At 44.8% G+C, this 18,296-nt stretch overlaps 2 protein-coding genes across 2 annotated transcripts in view; both read right to left on the bottom strand.

Annotated features, from left to right (window-relative positions):
• Positions 1-10,767, bottom strand: part of IFT172 (intraflagellar transport 172 homolog (Chlamydomonas)) — a 56,889-nt gene extending 46,122 nt beyond the window's left edge. The window contains exons 1-13 of the mRNA XM_006835187.1: positions 10,634-10,767; positions 6,934-7,077; positions 6,617-6,729; positions 6,143-6,182; positions 5,798-5,863; positions 5,516-5,595; positions 5,208-5,295; positions 3,788-4,002; positions 2,789-2,912; positions 2,302-2,397; positions 745-906; positions 351-404; positions 4-107 (exon numbers count right to left, since the gene is read on the bottom strand). Of these exons, the coding sequence (XP_006835250.1) occupies positions 4-107; positions 351-404; positions 745-906; positions 2,302-2,397; positions 2,789-2,912; positions 3,788-4,002; positions 5,208-5,295; positions 5,516-5,595; positions 5,798-5,863; positions 6,143-6,182; positions 6,617-6,729; positions 6,934-7,077; positions 10,634-10,672 (1,325 nt within the window). The 5' untranslated portion in view covers positions 10,673-10,767. The remainder of the gene's footprint in view (positions 1-3; positions 108-350; positions 405-744; positions 907-2,301; positions 2,398-2,788; positions 2,913-3,787; positions 4,003-5,207; positions 5,296-5,515; positions 5,596-5,797; positions 5,864-6,142; positions 6,183-6,616; positions 6,730-6,933; positions 7,078-10,633) is intronic.
• A 1,802-nt stretch (positions 10,768-12,569) lies between these two features.
• On the bottom strand, positions 12,570-15,462 carry FNDC4 (fibronectin type III domain containing 4). The gene is made up of 7 exons (XM_006835185.1): positions 15,363-15,462; positions 15,038-15,182; positions 14,841-14,956; positions 14,412-14,616; positions 13,805-13,894; positions 13,348-13,472; positions 12,570-13,160 (listed from the first exon to the last, which is right to left on the bottom strand). The coding sequence occupies exons 2-7, from the start codon at positions 15,156-15,158 to the stop codon at positions 13,125-13,127; spliced, it is 693 nt and encodes a 230-aa protein (XP_006835248.1). The 5' UTR covers positions 15,159-15,182; positions 15,363-15,462; the 3' UTR covers positions 12,570-13,124.
• Between the last annotated feature and the right edge of the window lie 2,834 nt (positions 15,463-18,296).

Raw genomic sequence — 18,296 nt, 5'->3', positions numbered from 1 at the left:
TACCTGATGAGGTGGGGGTTCATGAATTCAGTGCGTACAGAACCCAGGGTATCATTACTTCCATATTCTACCAGGGTTAGCTCACCAGCATTGAAGATCATGCACACCTAAGGAAGAGTGGGATTGTTTTGTGGTAGAAAGATTGCATGAAAACAGAGAAAACTGTCAAGGGGAGTATACAATCTATTTAAGGTGACACTCATTTTTCTCATTGTTCTGGTGCTCTGGCTATCTCATCCTTCCCTTTATCTGCAATCTCCCTTCCCAACCGTTTGCCACTTGTCATTCTTCTGACTAGGAGCTAGAAGGAAACCTGTCAAGATGGTGAAAGTAAATCAAGCTCTACTCACATTCTCATTTTCAAAGAAATATTTCTCATTGCCACCAGATCCCTGCCAGGCCACCTGAAAAAAGGAAGAATACATAAAGAACAAGGTAGATATTTAAACAACATGATGCTTAAAGAATGACAGGATGGGAGGCAGAGAGAATTAGAAGCCCAAGGAGACATTAATGTTACACAGGAGCTGCTAAATCAAATTATGCTCTGGTCCCTATGTTTTAGAGAAGTAGTATAAAAACAGTCAAACTAGGGTGATTCCTACCTCAAGGTTCTAAATCCTGTGGGTCCCATTTTCTGAATGTAAGTCTTCAATACCAGAATGTTTGAACTTCCTGTGGCCCTGCCCAGAAGTAGCAACCCAAGATGTCCCGTTCCTTTGCACCTCCATTTTTGTTCCCTACCTCACTAAGTCGATTAGTATTCAGGTCCCCCAGCAGCAGCGTGTCTGATGTGTGGGCCACCAAGTAACGTTCCTTTCCCAGGATTTTCACTTCTTCTACTTCATAGCCGTAGTGTGACTTGAGCACCACTCGGGTCCCCGATGATAGGTTCTTCACAATCACCTTGGTAAAGGGACATGTCTGAGCCTCTTAGGCTCTCTGCAATCCAAAAGAGGATTGGGCATGCTATGTTATGCCCATCTCCACAGTGCTATTATCTTGGTTCCTTATCTGGCTTAAGATATTAGTAAGAGTAATATCTTACATTTATATTGTTGTTGTTGTTAAGTGCTATAGATTTGGTTCTGACTCATAGCAACACTGTATAGGGTTTTTGAGGAGTGGCTAGTGAGTTTGAACCATCAACCTTGTGGTCCAGTACTTATCCTACAGCGCCACACCAGGATTCCTACATTTATACACATATACATGCACTTACATATACATACACACTGTTTTTGAAATGTGTTCATACTTCATCTCTTTTTATGCTCACATACAAGTGATTCTGAAATTTCCACTGGGTGAAACTAGGATTCTATGGCTCTCTGCACAAACATTCATTCTAACATTTAGCACATGTTCTAAATTATTGTTTGATGTACTTGTCTCCTTTAAGGAATAATGTTTTACAGATAATTATTTTTGTATTCTCAGTGCTTTACAGTAATGGCCACCATTCATCTGTCAGTTTGTTGTACTGTGGTGGCTTTTGTGTTGCTGGAAGTGGAGGGTCATCAGAAAAGAGGAAGACCCCCAATGAGATGGAATGGCACATGGTGGCAGCAATGGGCTCAAGCTTAACAACCATTGTGAGGACCAAGCAGTGTTCCGTTCTGTTGTGCATAAGGTCACTATGAGGCAGAAGACTTGACAGCACCTACCAACAACCAACAACAACAATGATGGCACATCACAGAGAATAAATGTTTGCGAGGGGAATGAAAGAACTAACGAGAAATAATTGGGAGGAAAGAAGGACACAGAAAAAAAAAAGAGAAATGTGGGTTTAGGAAATAAGAAATTAGCTTGCAACATCATACATAAGAAATTCAGAGGCCCTAAAACAACAAAGTTCAGCGTTGTAATCATATTCATTGTCTTCCCCAGTTACCAAGTCATGGACAGTCAAGCTGTAAACTAAGAAGAATTAGTGGCAATCTCTGTACCCTTTAAGCCTGTTGTTTAAATCCTTTCTTATAATAATATAGAGGTCTGGAGAATCCGCAATGGACTGCGAACCACAAAGTTGGTAGTTTGAGTCAACAACTGCAAAAGGTGAGGTTTTCTGCTCCTGCAAAGATTTATAGCCTCAGAAACCCTATAGAGGGAACCAACTTAAGGGCACTTAACAACTACAACAATATAGCTGGATGGTTGCCAGGGAGTTTCCCAGAATAGCTCTGCCAGAGGATGAAGGTTAAATTTGACACTAGCTGTGGCCAGATGACAGAGACTCATTATAAGGTTGAATGAGCCATGTCAAGATCTAGGTGTGGCTAGACATCAGCTGCTTACCTGACTCGGTCCCACATATGTCAACTCAAATTTGTTCTTATAAATACTCCTTCGCAGGCAGCAGTCAAATTGTTCCACCCCACCACAGAGCGTGCCCTAGAAGGAAAAGTGACAGCACAAAAGGGGATAGTAATAGTACACTGGCATGTGGAGCACATCCTCAAAATCTAGACTTTAGAATCCAAAAAAGAGTTGGCAGTAAAAAAGCTGGTAGTGTTTGGGAGTATCAGAAGGAAAGAGGTAGCAATCACAGGACTCATGGGCTCCACATATTGATGGGAGAAATCAGCCCTGTCTGTACAAGTCTTTGTCCCTTTTGGCCCCCACTGAACCATACATTTCTCTTTCCTGCTTTATACTACAAATTTTTAGGTTGGGATCAAAAAAGAGGAGTGTTTCTACTGTCAGGAGTGCTTTTGGGCATAGGTAGGCTTTTTTCTTGTTCAGAGAAAAGCACCAGTCGAAGAAGGGGTTTCTAGTAGCATACCGCACAGAGTCGTGAGCCATCCCGCTTCCAGGCCAAGGCAGTGACGGTGTACAAGTTGGCTATCTCTTTGGGCTTTGCCTCCTCCCAGATGCTTCTTCGAGGGCTCCAATTGAGCACTCGAAGTCTGAAATAAAGGATGTGGCTTTTAGAAGAAACGGAAGCTGAGAAAAATGGACTGGTAATGGAAAGATAACAGCTTACCCTATCAAAGAAGAAAACGAACAGACAAGCTAAGAAGTCTACTGGGAGAGACTAAAGAGACTCAAAGGAAGTAAGCTGGAAAAGTCAAAACAGATATAAAGTGGAATATGTGATATGAGCAGAGAAAACAAAAGAAGATTAGGCTGGAACGAAAAGTGAGCTGTTAGGAGGAGAGAAATAAGGCAGGAAAAAAGAGGAATAGTAGGAATCAGAAATGAAAGGAACATATATAAAACTGAAGTGGACAGAAAGCTGGGTCTAGTGCAGCTGACTGAGGTTAGCAGCACGCCAAAGAAGTGGTGGGGTCTAGAATTTGGCTGTGTATCTACTGCTGCGTCATTCACTCATCATTCACCAAACATTTGAGTATGTATTACGTACTAATCTAGGCATTGGAGATAAAAAAATAATAATAGCCTCTCTTTTCAAGGAATCTTCATTTTCATCTTAGTCAGACAGACATAAACCTGAAATTACAAACTAATGTGATAATCATTGAGCCAGTTAAGGAGAGGAATGGGAACACAAAAAAAAATGAAGATGAATTATACTGTGGAGTCCCCAGGGAGAGTCACAAAGACAAAACAAGAGCACAGTGTATTCTGGAATTGCCAGTGGGCCAACAGAGCTTAGGGGCAGGAAGAGAAAAGTGAATTGGAATCTCCTGAAATCTTTGGCAACAAACACATGATTCTCTGATTCAGCCTCCTATTCTGCTTGAGGACCACTGGGCTAATGTAAATAGTGTAAACAAAGAAATTCGGCAGAAGACGCAATTGGAAAGTTGAGTTGTCTCACCTGTCGTAACTTCCTAGCACAACAGATTGGCCCCCAGGGCTTGCTGCAGCTGTGGTGAACTCCCTCTCCTGAGGGTCACGGCTATAATCAAAAGTTTGTAGCACGTGGCCTTCCTTTCCATAGGCCACAATCCTTCGATCGCAGCCTGCAGCCACGATACTATTCGTTGCCCAAGCCAAGGCATACGGTGGGCACGGGTGGTTAACCAATTTCCCCTAAGACCAAAGTAGAAGATTTCAATCACACTAGCTTCTCCCCAGAAAATTCTCATCCTCAGCACCCCATACCTCACTCTGACCATTCTACTCTGCAGAAATCTTCCTGTCAACATTTTCCCACCCCAAATACATCCTAATTTCCAGGAGCTTCACAGACTGTCTCATACTTATATATACGAAAGTGCTTAAAAAATGTTTGGAAAAATAAAATGAAAAGATAATCGACTTTTCCCATTACATTTCCATTTTTGGAGCCCCCTTATATATATATGCATGTATGACATATATTGACCCTGTGCTCTAGAGGAAACCTCAACATACTTGTTTGTTGAGAGTTCTTTAATTTCCCCAAAAGGGAGATTTCCAACACATCAACCAACACTGTCTAGGCCCACAGAAAGCAAATGGCTCCTTTTTTAAGGAAAGCTAAATTTACGTAGTGGTTACGAACCGGGTTGCTAATCTCAGGGTCAGCAGTTCGAAACTACCAGCTGTTCCATGGGAGAAAGATGAGGCTTTCTGCTCTTGTAAAGATTTACAGCCTCGGAAGCCCTGTACAGCATCGCTATGAGTTGGAACCAACTACAGGGCACATAACAACAACAAATTCAACTAAAGACAGTAATAGATCCCCAGTTTGAATTCACCAGCTGCTTCATGAAAGAAAGATGAGGCTTTCCGTTCCCGTAAAGATTTATGGCTGGGAATCCTATACACGTTACTGTGACTCAGAATCAACTCGACTGCACATAACAACAACTAATTTAACTCACTGTTACACAAGCCAATTCTCAATGTAAATGATTCAAACAATAGAGAATTATATAAAATGAAATACAGAAGTTCCTTTCTATCCCTCATCCTTTCCCTCAAGAGTAATCTGCTCTTTTTCTATCAATTTATATACCTAAGTATATTTTTTTTTACATAAATGGGAATAATTTTTACTTTCCATTCCCCTGAGAGCTTCATCTACCTTTGTCTCAAGGTCTCTTCCACTTTAGTCACGACGTCCCATAAACATTAAGCCATGGTCTCCTATATACAAGTTCTCTTCCTGGTTGCATTCAACTAGCCTCAGTCCACTGCTCTCACCCTGAGATCTCACTCCTCCAGCTCCATCCCCAGCACTTCATCTGACATTCCTTAAATTCCAGTCAACTCTGATTCCCACCCCCCACCCCAACATCCTTTATTCATACCTGTGACTCTCCAGAGCCTTCATCGTCAAAGAAATACCTAACAATGGTACCATCCGCATGACCAGAGAGAATTCCTTTCCCAGAGCAACTAAAATGAGAAAGAAGGGAAAAGGACAGAAATAAAAGCGATTAGTGTATTTTCTCTCACTAGAGAAGTGTTTTTCTCTGCCAAACACCACCCTTGCTGGAATTTCTGCTACCAGTCTCTCTCCACTCCCTCATCTTGCACGCTATAATCTCCCAGTCTAGACTTCCCATAGCTCTTTTCTAATAGTCCAAGTTTTGTGATACCATGCTTCCTTACTCACTTTGTTGTCAGTGACACCACATAAGAGTCTGTCCCATAAATGGTAGATGATTTGTTAGTTTTAGTGTTTGCTAAACGAACCTAAAAATGAAAGAATGGACACAAGATTGGTTAGGCTATTTTCAATTTCATTTAGGCTGAGAAAAGAAAAACAAAACCAAAATGGTCCCTATGTACTCTCCCTCAATACACAACTTGACCCTATGGAAGATTAACAAGTCTCTTCTTTCCAGAATCATTTCACTACCCATTATCTCTTCTGTGTTTTCCTTCCCTCACTTACCTTTCCCTCGGCCAGGCCAAAGACAATGATGTACTCTGCTGGCCACTGCAGACAGGTAACAGCACTCTGTGTGAAAGAAATAACAAAAAGGACCAATCTTATGACTTAGCACATTTCTAACCCCTGAACCACCCCATCACACATCACCACCTCAATCTCCTAAGGGAAAGAGACAGGACACAATAGGGCTCTAAGAAGAAAAGCAGATGTGGAAGAGAGCCAGTTAGCTCCATCCTTGCAGCACAAAATATCAGATGTCAGAAAACACATCTCTTCGGTAAGCAGATTTGTTGACAAATATTTATTCATCCTAATCTCCCAGGGACTGATTGGTCTGAACCATACCGTCTGGATGAACTTGTTGCAGATGACTTTCTTGTCACCCCTGCCAAATAAAAGGGAAGACAGCATGTTAAAGACCACTCCCCAAAATAAACTGCCAAATATGATGCTGGGGGAAGGGAAGAAAGACACTTTCCTGGCCCACTAGTGTTTCCTCCCACTCTGTAGGAACCTTGAAAAAGAGTACAAGAGGTAGCTGAGTAACTCTAGGATAGCAACTAGAGTCAGTATCACTCTGGGCTCCTCAGGCTCTCACAGGGCCTCCTTGTTAACCTCAGACTGATTCCTCCAGGGATGGAATCACAGACATGTGGGACCAGCAGCGGCAGAGAAGCAAACACACCAGACTCCACAAAGTCTCGGCTTTTCAAGCCCAAACTTGGCTTCTCATCCTCTTTATTCCCTCTCCCCAGTGAGGCTTTCTCTTGCCTTCCCCTTTGTTTCTTGGCCACCCCATCGCCCAAACTCTAGCCTCACCAATCTTCTCCAATCTTGTAAACATAGATGATGTTGTCGGTCTGTCCTATGGCAATTTTAGTGGAATCAGGAGAAAAGGCCATGCCCTTCACCATATAGCTCTTCCTGCCATACTAGGAGTTAAAAAGAAAATAAAGACAAGAAGCAATGAGTGTACATGAAAGAGAAAAAAATGAGAAATGGTGCATGTGGGACTACAATGGGTTTGAGAAGTGGAGGGGTGGGCCATTTCCTACGCAGAAGGCTAGGAGTGAGTTAGTTTTTCAGGTTTGAGAGACCCATTAACAAGTTAAGGTATGTATGAGTCATTTCTTCACCTTCATGTCAGCTGGCTTGGTGGAGAATTTATCTCTCCGCTCCCCGTGTTCATCATACAGCAACACCACTCGGTCCACTGTGCAGACAGCAAATTTGGCATTGTTCTGGGACCAGGCCATGCAGGTGACCTTTGCAGCACCATCCTGCACAGGCAGAGGGAAACAAAACAAAAAACCCAGGTGCTGACCCAGAATGCCAGAAGCATTGCTAGTTCTATTACGTCTGGTATGACTTTGTCAATTTTCTTCCTGTCATGTCCTTTCCATAAAATAGAGAGGTACCTGGGGCCCAGTCTGGTCTCCAAGATCATCAAACACTGGACTGAGAGAACAATGTGCTCCAGAGACCCATAATGCAAACGTACTAAGAGGGAATATATTCAGTCAATTGTACCGAGGCATCCCTGCAACAGCCTCTTTGTTCCCTCATATTCCAGGACTACTACTGAAATAAAATCCATTGTTTTGACAAATTTTGATCTTTAGCCATTAATTCAGTTAAATCTTTTAAGCACTTTACTGGAAAAGATAGTCAGGAGATGAAAAGGATACAATGAGCAAAGCATGGTCCCTACATTTAAAAGGTTGAAGATCTCATTGTTGTTGTTAAGTGCCATAAAGTCAGTTCTGACCCATAGAGACCCTGCATAGGGTTTCTGAGGTGTGCCTGATGAGCTTGAACTGCCGACTTTGTGTAGACTTTGCAGTCCTGTGCATTAACCCACAGCGCCACACCAGGACTCCTAGGATCTGAAAAGATGGTGCAAACAAGAAAAGTCCCAAAAGAGAGATACATACAAATACTGTAATATGTGGAGAAGTCTGGATAAATTTGTTTGTTGTTGCTGTTAGGTGCCGTCGAGTTGTTTCTGACCCATAGTGACCCTATGCACAACAGAGCTAAACACTGCCTGGTTCTACGCCATCCTCACAATTGCTGCTATGCTTATGCCCATTGCAGCTGCCACTGTGCCAATTCATTTCCTGGGAGGGGGGGTGTTGCCCTCTTTAATCAGGCTTTGAAGAACGGATGCGATTGAGTGGGCAAATTATCTGAGCATGAGCAAAGGCAATTTCTGGTCAAGAAGCAGGAATTTAGCTACTCTGCCTTGAAAATAGCAGAATAGAGGAGACAGGACAGGAGAAACAGACTGGGGCTAGCTCAGGAAGGGTCTTCCCAACCAGGCTAAGGAATTTGGGCTTATATGGGATGAAAGAGGGAGACAGTGAAAATTCTGGAAATAGGGCGATTTAGGATAAACAATGCCACTTTTTAAAAACTATTCACTTCACAGAAGCCTAGTGAAGTATTCATGTCACGTTTGCCCTTCCCACCACCAGCCCTATTTCTCTATGTTTCTGCCACTAAGAATTTCCCTCCTTGAAAATTTTTTTTCCTACGTTTTGCCCCAATTGTTGGCTTAACACACTGTTGTTTTCACTTTATTCCTAATACATCTATTTCCGAATGCATAAAGTTACGATTCTTTTTATCAACATCTTTAAGCCACACTCAGAAAAAAGCCATACCCCACATCATCATTCTCCAAGTCTTGATTACATTAGGTTAGAAGAACTGAGGGCTCAACAACTTTTGCTGATCATTCTGCTTCAGCATTTTGCCCAGTCCTGGGCACTCAGCCTTCCCTGCATCATGACATCATATTATTTTTGAAAGACTGAAGGAGAATTCATTTCCAATTGTTCCATTAGGGTAAAAGGAACTTTAAAATTACACATTCAGGGTATAGCTTACTGAACAATGAGCACATCTCTCTTTTGTTCTAATTTCCTTGTAGTTTCCAAATCCTACATCTGCAAAGTCTTTCTGATTTCCATAATCAATTAGTTCTCCTTTCCTCACAGTATGCACTGACAGTACTGTGGTGAAAATTTAAAGAGGCAAGGAATAGAATACAGCTAATCTTTAACAAGCACCACAGAGACTAGACATTTTGCTAAGTGGTTGAAATGCATTATCTCATTTAACCTTATAACTCTGGAATAGATCCTATTATTATACTCATTTTACAGGTGGAAAAAATGAGGCAAAAAGGTTAAGTAACTTGCTTAACGGTTATATACACAGTTTGTAATGGGCCATAGTTTTAACTTCTTTATTGATGCTGCCCTGGTATATAACAAGCTCTCAGAAGTGGCAGATATTAATCTTATCGTTGCTGCTGTTAAGTGCCTTCGAGTCCGTTTCAGGAAGTCGCTGGCGAGTTGGAACCACTGACCTTGTGGTTCAAACCGACCTTGTGGTCCAGTGGTTTATCCTACAACACCACAATTATTAGCTGTATATTATTCTGTTCATTCAATTTTGGATGTCCTACCTTCTTTATCTACCAATTTTCATACTACTTTTTAGTTTGCAAGGAGCCTGGAAAGCCAAGTGGTTAAAGCAAGTGGGTAGGTGAAACCCACCAGCTGCTTCTGCATAAGAAAGATGTGGCAGTTGGCTTCATAAAGATTACAGCCTTGGAAACCCTATGGGGCAGCTCTATCAGTCAGAATCGCCTCAATGGTAGTGACTTTGGCTTGGAGTTTTAGTTTGCAAAGTTCTTTCGTACATATTCAATTAATTCCACGCCCCCAATTCTCCTAAAACGGCTAATATCACTCCCATTCTCCAAATGAAGAAGCTAGGGAAACATTCAGAAATTATGTAGTCAGGGCTACTTATTAGGGGCCTGCACTTATATATATTGTTGTTGTTAAGTGCCATCGAGCCGATTCCGGCCCATAGCGACCCTGTACAGGGTTTCCGAGGAGCAGCTGGTGAGCTTGAACCGCCGACCTTGCAGTTCAAACGGCTTTGCAGTCTGACGCACTAACCCACAGCGCCACATGTTGTTGTTGTTATGTGCCGTGGAGTCGGTTCCGACTCATAGCGACCCTGCACAGGGTTTCCAAGGCTGTTAATCTTTACGGGAGCAGAACACCTCATCTTTCTCCGGCGGAGCAGCTGGTAGTTTCCAACTGCTGACCTTACGGTTCGCAGCCCGATTCGTAGCCACTACGCTACCAGAGCACCTTTAGCTCTTGTTTAATTCTGTGCAGATTTATGTTTGTTATTTACATGTGCGCCTCTCCCCGTAGAATGGGCCGTTGGAAGGCAGGAACAATAACTTCAGTGATTTGGAAGCCCTTAGGGAGCTCTGGTAGCGTAGTGGTTACTACCCGGGCTGCGAACCTCAAGGTCAACAGTTCGAAACTACCAGCTGTTCCGTGGGAGAACTATGAGGCTTTCCGCTCCCGAACAGCCTCGGAAACCCTGTACAGGGTCACTATGAGTCGGAACCAGACTCCACGGCATATAACAACAGTCCCAGATAATGCGCTAGACTGCAAAGTCGGCGTGAACTGCAAGGTTGGTGGTTCAAGCTCACCAGTCACTCCTTGGAAATCCTCTGCAGGGTCGCTATGGGTCGGAACCGACTCTATGGCACTTAACAACAACAACAGTCCCAGCACGGGGCCTCGTACATAACGGATGCTAAAGGAAATGTAATGAGCTAGAATTATGTGTCCTGTCACCTAAAACAGTCTGTATTGATGGAGCAGAGTCCAAATCATCCCTATATTCTTGACAGTCTTCCGCACACAGTAGGAGCTCAACATCCTTAAACTTCACTTCCCCCACTTTTCTTGGATCTGAAAGCAGGCGGCGTAAGAAGAGGCGCCAACTTCTCACCTGAGGGCTCAACAGGGTCCTAAGATGCTTCAACTGCATGACGAAGACCTGTCTCTCTGATGCCACCAGACAGCGATAACTCCCGCGGTTACCTGGACAACCCGTCACGCAGACGCTGCGACAGACGCAGACGCAGATGCGACCAGAGCGCAACACACGTCGCAAGGGCCCCACGTAGATTCACCGTAAAGCAAATAAAACGTACGCAAGCGCAGTCAGATGTAGGGCGGGACCTCGAGAGTGAGTGATGAACCCTCGCCTCCACCAATCGCGTTACTGCTTGCAACTCACAAGACCAAGTCACGCCCATAACACAAACCTTCAGCGAACTGGTACTTAATCTTTAGTCTTTTTACTTCTTTGGCTAGGATACTAAGCGTAGTTAAGTGCGTTATCTCTTGATTTTTACAACCCAGAAAGAAAGCAGAGCAGTTGCTATTATATGCCGTTTACAGCTGATGTTATTGAACCCAAAAAGGTTATTATGATTTGTATTGAATCATAAAGCTAATCTTGATAGCTAGCAATGAATACTCAGTATGCGTCTGCCAGGTACTATGCAAAGTGTTTTTCATGCACTAGTCCATTTAATTTCAAAACTACCTTTTGAAGGGAATACTATCATCAGTCCCATTTAACATAACAAGAAACTCAGGATTACAAGGGGTCACTTTTCCAAGCTAACAGACAAGAAACCAATGAACTGGGTTTCAACCCAGAGCTGGTGGATTTAAACGCCTTTATACTCCTTCTCAACTCCTAGTTCCTTATTTCCATGCCAGACTACTTTAGTCTGTGACACTCCCATTCCAAGGAATTATGATATATCCAGTATCTGTGAGATGAGTGTTCTGGAACCTGTGACCAAGGAGAGGTAAAAGTCCTATTTCCCATTTGGGAGACAGGATTAAAGACTTCTTAGATCAGAATGCCTTTATGGCTCTGGGTGGATGGCAGACCAGAACTCCGCTCAGCTGATAGAGTAAATCTTGGGATACTTGAAATTAAAGTTTGGGTTAAGTAGATAAGACATTGACTTTCTAATTTTCCGATTGTGTAGCTAGGGTCCCTTCCAGAATTACAGCAACGCACCAGAGAGACAGTGGCAGTAAAGAAGACATTCACAAAACCTTTTCTAGAATTATCCCAAATTGGGAAGATCCTTAGCTCTCCGCAAAGTGTAGCAAATACTGTCCAGACAGATTCTGGGTGCCACAATGGTTACAAATGTCAACATGTATTTCTCTTCCTGCCACCAATTCCACTTGGAAATTAGGAGAAAGTAGAGGACAGACCCTATTTTCAAATAGGCCCCAGATGGACAGAGCCCAAATTTTAATTCTCTTGCCTGGGGAGTCTAAACCCCTCTTTTATTTCCAGAATACTCCTGTGGACACAGTGGCAGAGCCTGAATGTAAACTCATTTACACTTCACAATTATTAGTGACTTTGAACAACTGAACAACAAAAGGAAAATAAAGGCCAGAAAGAATAGCAGCAGGGATTCACATAGAGGAGTCCAACGCACCAAGAGATCCAATTCATGAAGCTGCTTTTTTGTTAGTTCCCCCAAGAACACTGCTCAGTCCATTTCTGCCCAGGTTTGATGAAAGAGAAGAATAAATGGTGTAGAGTTGGGATGTCAGTATGGATAGTTCATGAAGATAAAAAGGTTATTGGCCCTCTTAAGTGACATAATCTTAGTTTTCACTGGTGCCAGAAGAACTTAGATTTTTCTCATGTCCCTTTCCCTCTTCTCATGCAACAAAGCAAAAGGCTCTAGTTTTCTACATCCCTTCTTCTTGACCTTCTCCATGTATTATAAGATGGAGAATTGAAGCAAATGTTGTTTATGTGAGGGGCTTTTGCATAGTCACGAGAGAGACAAGGTGGGAAATATCCTCAGCTATATTATACAGTATACCATAAAGCCAGCTCCAGTTTGTCCAAGAACCTTTATTGAAAAAATGTCAAGGAGTGAGCTCACCAGCAGCTGCAGGGGCTGCCAGGTGAGAGGGGGAGCACCTGAGGCTCCGTGGAAGACATTGGAGTAGTGCAGTGCAGCATCTGCCTCCAGGCCCCGACAATTCCTTTAATTTATTGGGGGAAGAGGAAACATCTTTCTATGAAACCCAGAGGCAAATATGGGGACAGCCAGGGATGCTGAGAGTCCTGATGTAGGTGAAATGGGGCCCCTATTTAGAGCCTAATGGGATAGGGTTGAACAAGTGACTTTCCCCTGTACTAGAGGCTAGGAGGAGACAGCCTATCTGATACCAATTCCCCAGGTCCAGGGGTACAGACTGTATCCTACTTTCTGGCCCTGCTCACAGTGGAAAGAGGATGGGCACTAGGCTTGAGATTGTGGAAGTGTCATTAGCCTCTGGAGACTGTAGGATCTTTCAGTCTTGGGCAGATCATCATCTTAGGCTCTCCCTAACCCCATCCCCAGGTTGTTAGAACATCTCTCTTCTGGTTCTGTGTCTGTTACTCATACATCAATGGTGTTGATAGATGGTGATTTTTTCTGTGAAAGAAAAAATTTTAATCTCTAATTTCAGGAAATTAATAGGCACCACCCCTTGTCTCCAGCCTCTTCCATCCAAGACTTGCATTTCTCCCTTTTTTCCTACCCCTCTTTGGTCTTTACACTTTCCCTGGCACTTCTCAAGGGCAAAAATCACCCTTCCCACCCTCACTGCCCCTTGCATCACCTGTCTTGTCCCCACTGGTCTTCCCTGAGGACTCTGTTCCGTCCCCTTCCCCTTCTCTTTGGGGTTGTTGTTGGAGTCGTTGTCCTTAATGATGTCATACTGACGGCAGAACAGTCCAATTACAGCTGAAATAGCAACAATACAAATCTGAGCCTTGATCTCAGCCTCCTAATCATAGCCTTGAAAGGCAGCAAGATACCCATGCAGCTTCTAGAAAATTCAAGAAGAAAAATCTTTGAATTCTTGGTTCCCATGCACAAGTACCACTCTCTCAATTTTCCTCTCTGGGTTTCCAATAGTCTCCTCTCCTCTCTGCAAGCTTCCCCTGATCATCCCTCTCAACAAAGCATCTCCCTTTCATTTCTCTCACTCTCTTCTCTCAACAACCTTTACCACTTCCAACCTTCACTGAGCTCCACTCCCTCAGTCCCTGGTCTCCTGTCTACTACTTACTCACCAGCCCACATGAGCAACACCACAACAATGATGACCACTTCCCCTGTCTGCAGTGGTCGTTCTCCATCCAGACCCTCCACTGTGATATCACCTGAGAAGGGAGGGGACAGATTCCGAGTTACTAAGAAGCTGCTAGAGAGCTGTATCTAAATAGACAGTTTTGAATGGAGATGCTGGGGATTAGCATCAGAGTAGATTCATCATAGGGTTGCCCCTGAAGTTGTAGGGTAGCTCCTTTCTGGGAGGAAGTCACTGGTGGACAGATCTTTAGAGGCTGAAAGAAAAGGTTTACAGGTCAGGTACTCACCCATGCAGGCCTCAGCTGCTGTGACTTCAGGTTGGAGAGAAGGAAACTTGAAAGCCCTTCCACTAAACAATTAATTATGAGCTTGTCTATACCCATTCCCCAGCTTACCTGCTTTTTGTTCTTCCACGGGCAGTACAATGAATTAAGTCATCCTTTTATGCATCTAAGCTAGACTATTTCTTGTCTTGGGGCAGTAAATAAAAGAGACTAAAGACCAGGTTTTTTTAAACAAACAAACAACAACGACAAAAACCCAGGGATTCCAAAGATTTAGGGAGTAGGGAATAGATCAGACTCTTACCTGGACTTGAGCTGTTTGAGGGGAGCCGGTCAGAGCCCTTGAGAGTTCGGAAGTGCACCCGGGGCCCCGGGGGGCTTTCTCCCCTAAGACCGATGCTCCTGACCTGCACTGTGTAGTCGCTGTCTTCAGCCAGGCCCCAGAGGGCACAGGCTCTTGTGGTAGTGTTCACCTCCCGGATCACTCGCTGCCCTGGACCATTCTGCCGCTGCAGAGAAATGTTGGGAGAGGGAGACAGTCTCACCCCAGTCCCAGGTTGCAAGGCTTGACCCAGAACACTTACCCATCTAAGCACTGGCAAGAAGTAATGTGAAAGGGACAGCCTGAACTAGGAAACACCTGTTCCTGGATTCCCCCACCTCTCAGGGCATGTGGTTAGGGGGCAACAAAAAGAATGTACACAGGTTGAAGGAGCAGAGGATTGTTTCATACTTGCTGGGAAATAGAATAACCAATGACGATGTTGCCTTCTGGGACGTCCCAGGACACAGTGGCCGAGTTGGCTCTGAGATGAGTGACCGTCACATTCACAGGAGAGGGAGGCCGGTCTGTGGGTGCCAGTGTGTTAACAGGTCAATATGCTTCACCCACAGGCTAGCTCTGGTTGACCTCCATCGCTCTTTACTCACCTGCTCGCACAAAGCCTAGGTCGCAACTGACCAGCAGGAGGACCGTGGGGCTTAGATATGGGGAGAGGGGCATCAGTGAAGCCATGGTCCCCATCGAGTCCACTGGGGGGCACTGGGGCATCCGCTTGACATCCAGGAGGAGCTCCTAGCAGAAGCAGGAGTGTAGGGGGTCAAGGACTGTCCAGAACGCACGCGTGGACAGCAGCTCACCCGGGTTCCCCACGACCACACAGCAGTTCCAGAACCCCCATTAACTCCATGCCTTATCCACCCCCTCAGCACCCGGGCGTCCGCTAGTGCTCTGCTTTGCCGGGCCCACACCCACCTCCGTCGGTCCTCGCGGTCTGTCAGGCCTCGGGGGGCTGCTCGGTTCCCAGAGGGCGGCCCATCGCCCAACTCTATGGCGTTGCCCCTACCCCATCCCGGCGCGGGCCTGGCGAGGCTGCAGCGCGGGCTCGAGCGTTGGGCCCCGGGCGGAGGTGGAGGGGGTTCCGGCCGCAGATTTGCGAAGCCCGGGAGTTCGGACAAGCAGTACAGTCAGCCCCAGAGCCGGGGCCGTTGCCGGCACGGCCTGGTCGCTGTCCTGGGTCCCCGGTGTGGGAGGGAGTGTGGCTGCTCAACCAGCCCCTGCAGCGGGATGTGACCGTCCCGGCTAGCCAGCCGCCGCCTTCTGCAGAGCTGGCCCCGCTCGCTCCGCCGCAGCCCGGCACGGACGTGCGGGCCCGCCCCGCCCCGCTGGGGTTCCAGTCGCCGTCATTCCCCCTCCCCCAACGAGAGCCCCCTTGTTTTCTTGGGGCCCCTCCTACGACCCTCCAAATGGCGGCCTCCCGAACCCCCATCCCTCACTCTCCCGGCTCAATTTGTTGAGCCAGCAAGGGGCGAGGGGAGAGGCGCAAATATGAGGGTCCCAGGTACCTGGAAGAGCCCCTCCCTCCCAGGATGAAATGGGCCAAATTGGGAGGAGAAATTCCTTCAGTGCAGGAGGGATATGTTGGTTAATGTATGAGAGGAGTGAACAGAGTGGGCGACAAGATTTTTCTAACAACCCCTTACTTGTAAGAGTGCGTCAGCTTTTAAAAGTCTTTTCCCCATTCATATTTGGATATTGATTCTGTGCACACTTCCATTCATTCTTTCAATTATTCAGCAAATATTTATTGTCTCATAGGTATCGAGCATTATGTTAAGCGCTGGAGTGATTAGTAAAAGTGTAGGGTGTATAGGGGGAAAATGGAAGATCAAAGACCTATGGTTCTTCTTTTGGTTTTGCTGCTTACTGTGTGTCTTTGAAGAAATTTGTTAACCAGCACCTCAGGTTTCCCATCTGTAAATAAATCATGGTGTATGAAACCTCATAGAGCTGTTGTGAGGATTAAGTGACACAATGTTGGCAGAAATCTTTATAAATCTTGCAACACTATGTGCATCAGTTTGCTTGTTATTTCATTCACCAGTAAACATTTAATCCTGGGGTGAGAGGACCTGGGTGTGAGTTCCAGTTCTATCAGCCAGTGTCATCTTAAGCAGTCAACTGACATTCTCTGAACTTCAGTTTCATCATCTGAATACTGAGGGCATCAATAGCTACTGTATCCAATGAGATACTGTATGTGAAAAGTGTTTCTTGTTGACTGTAAATAAATGTTGGTTAATGTTGTATTTAGGGCAGATACCTCAGCTTCTACTTCTCATTGCAGTGTTTCTATTTCTGTACTTTTCTACCCTTTGTAATATCCAGTTCAGTGCCTGCACACCTGGGGTTCTGAAGTTTTGCTGCCTTCCTTTGTGAGAGGAAAGAGTGAACTGGACCAAGTGGGGCAGGGCATGTGCGTGTGCTGAGACTGTGATTAAACCTTGGCTTCAAGGACCCTGATTTCTGGCTTTCTGAGGTATCCTGGTCCTAGAACACTCTTGCCTAAGAATACTCACTGTCCTGAGATTGGACCTGGGTGTGTTATCCTGCACTTGTTCCAGGTCCCTCAGAGAAGAGGGTAGTGTGCCTTGAAAGTCAAGAATAAAGAGTCTTGGGTCTTCCTCTTCAGGGGACCAAAGCAGTGGCTGGGGAGTCAGGGTACACACAAAAAAGAACCCAAGAAATTCCCTTGGGCTACCAGAGTGCTGTTGGGGGTCTGTTCCGGGGAGTGTGTTCCAACTCATAGTGACCCTGTATAAGGTTTCTGAGGAGGATCCAGTGAGCTTAAACCTCTTGCAATTCAACCGAATTTGCAATCCAGCACATTAACCTACAGTGTCACACCAGGACTCCACTGTGGGGGGTCTAGTGACTAGGAAATGGTAGAGACTGAAGTACAGGGGGCAGTGCTCAAATAGGACAATGTACTTGAGTTAATCCTCACTGTGGTTCAGATAAGGCCCAGTCAGCTGGACGCAGAATCAGTGTGACCAGAAAGGTTTGTGTGACTGGAAGGTCAGGCAGGACAGCAAGGGATCGTGCTGGTACAAAACAGTTTCAATATGCAATTGAGACCCTCCTGGAGCCTGGCAAATGGGAGATGAGATCCCTTCTTCATGTTAGCCTACTGCACTAATTTTTTTTTAAAAACAATTTTTAAGGTTTTTATTGTGGATTGAATGAAAGTTTACAGGGCATATCATCAGTTTTACATTCAACAAATCATATACCTTGTTTCATTATAATGATTATAATCCCCTCCATGTACCATCAGTTAACAGTATTTCTCTCTATCCACTGTAGCTTTTTAAAAAACAAACAAACAAAAAACCACTCAGGCATATATAATCATTTACATCTCCAAAGGGCGCATTCTGCAAGTCTGCCTCCTGGCTACCAGCTCTTAGTCCCTCTCTTCTTAGTCCACAAATCTAGAGTCCTCAGCCACTCCTCTCCATGCCCCCATCTCTGCCTCCATCTCTGGCGCTGCTCCTTCTCTGGATAAGGTCATGCATTCTGCATGTTCATTTCTCTCTTGATGGTCCTAGGGTCCTCTGTTTCTGGACTGTAAGATTAACCACTCCCCTTTTTTTTGTTACAAAACTTCTACATTTATAATTGTGACAGTAGTGATTAGTCATGATAACTATTATTCACAATTGAATCTTATGAATCTTATCCCCATCTCATTTCACCAGACCCATCTAGACAAGATGACAGCTATTCAGTGGGGACTCTTTCTTTCCCCCCATACTCTTAAACTAAACTCCCTCTTGAAACCTTGTAAGCCAGTCACTTCGTGCCTTTACTGCCCCCTCATTTTAGGTAGTCAATGTCTAAGTTGCC

The sequence above is a fragment of the Chrysochloris asiatica genome, unplaced genomic scaffold (genome assembly GCF_000296735.1).
Source record: "Chrysochloris asiatica unplaced genomic scaffold, ChrAsi1.0 scaffold00016, whole genome shotgun sequence".
Lineage (NCBI taxonomy): Eukaryota > Metazoa > Chordata > Mammalia > Afrosoricida > Chrysochloridae > Chrysochloris > Chrysochloris asiatica.
This window is presented reverse-complemented; position numbering and strand designations above follow the sequence as displayed.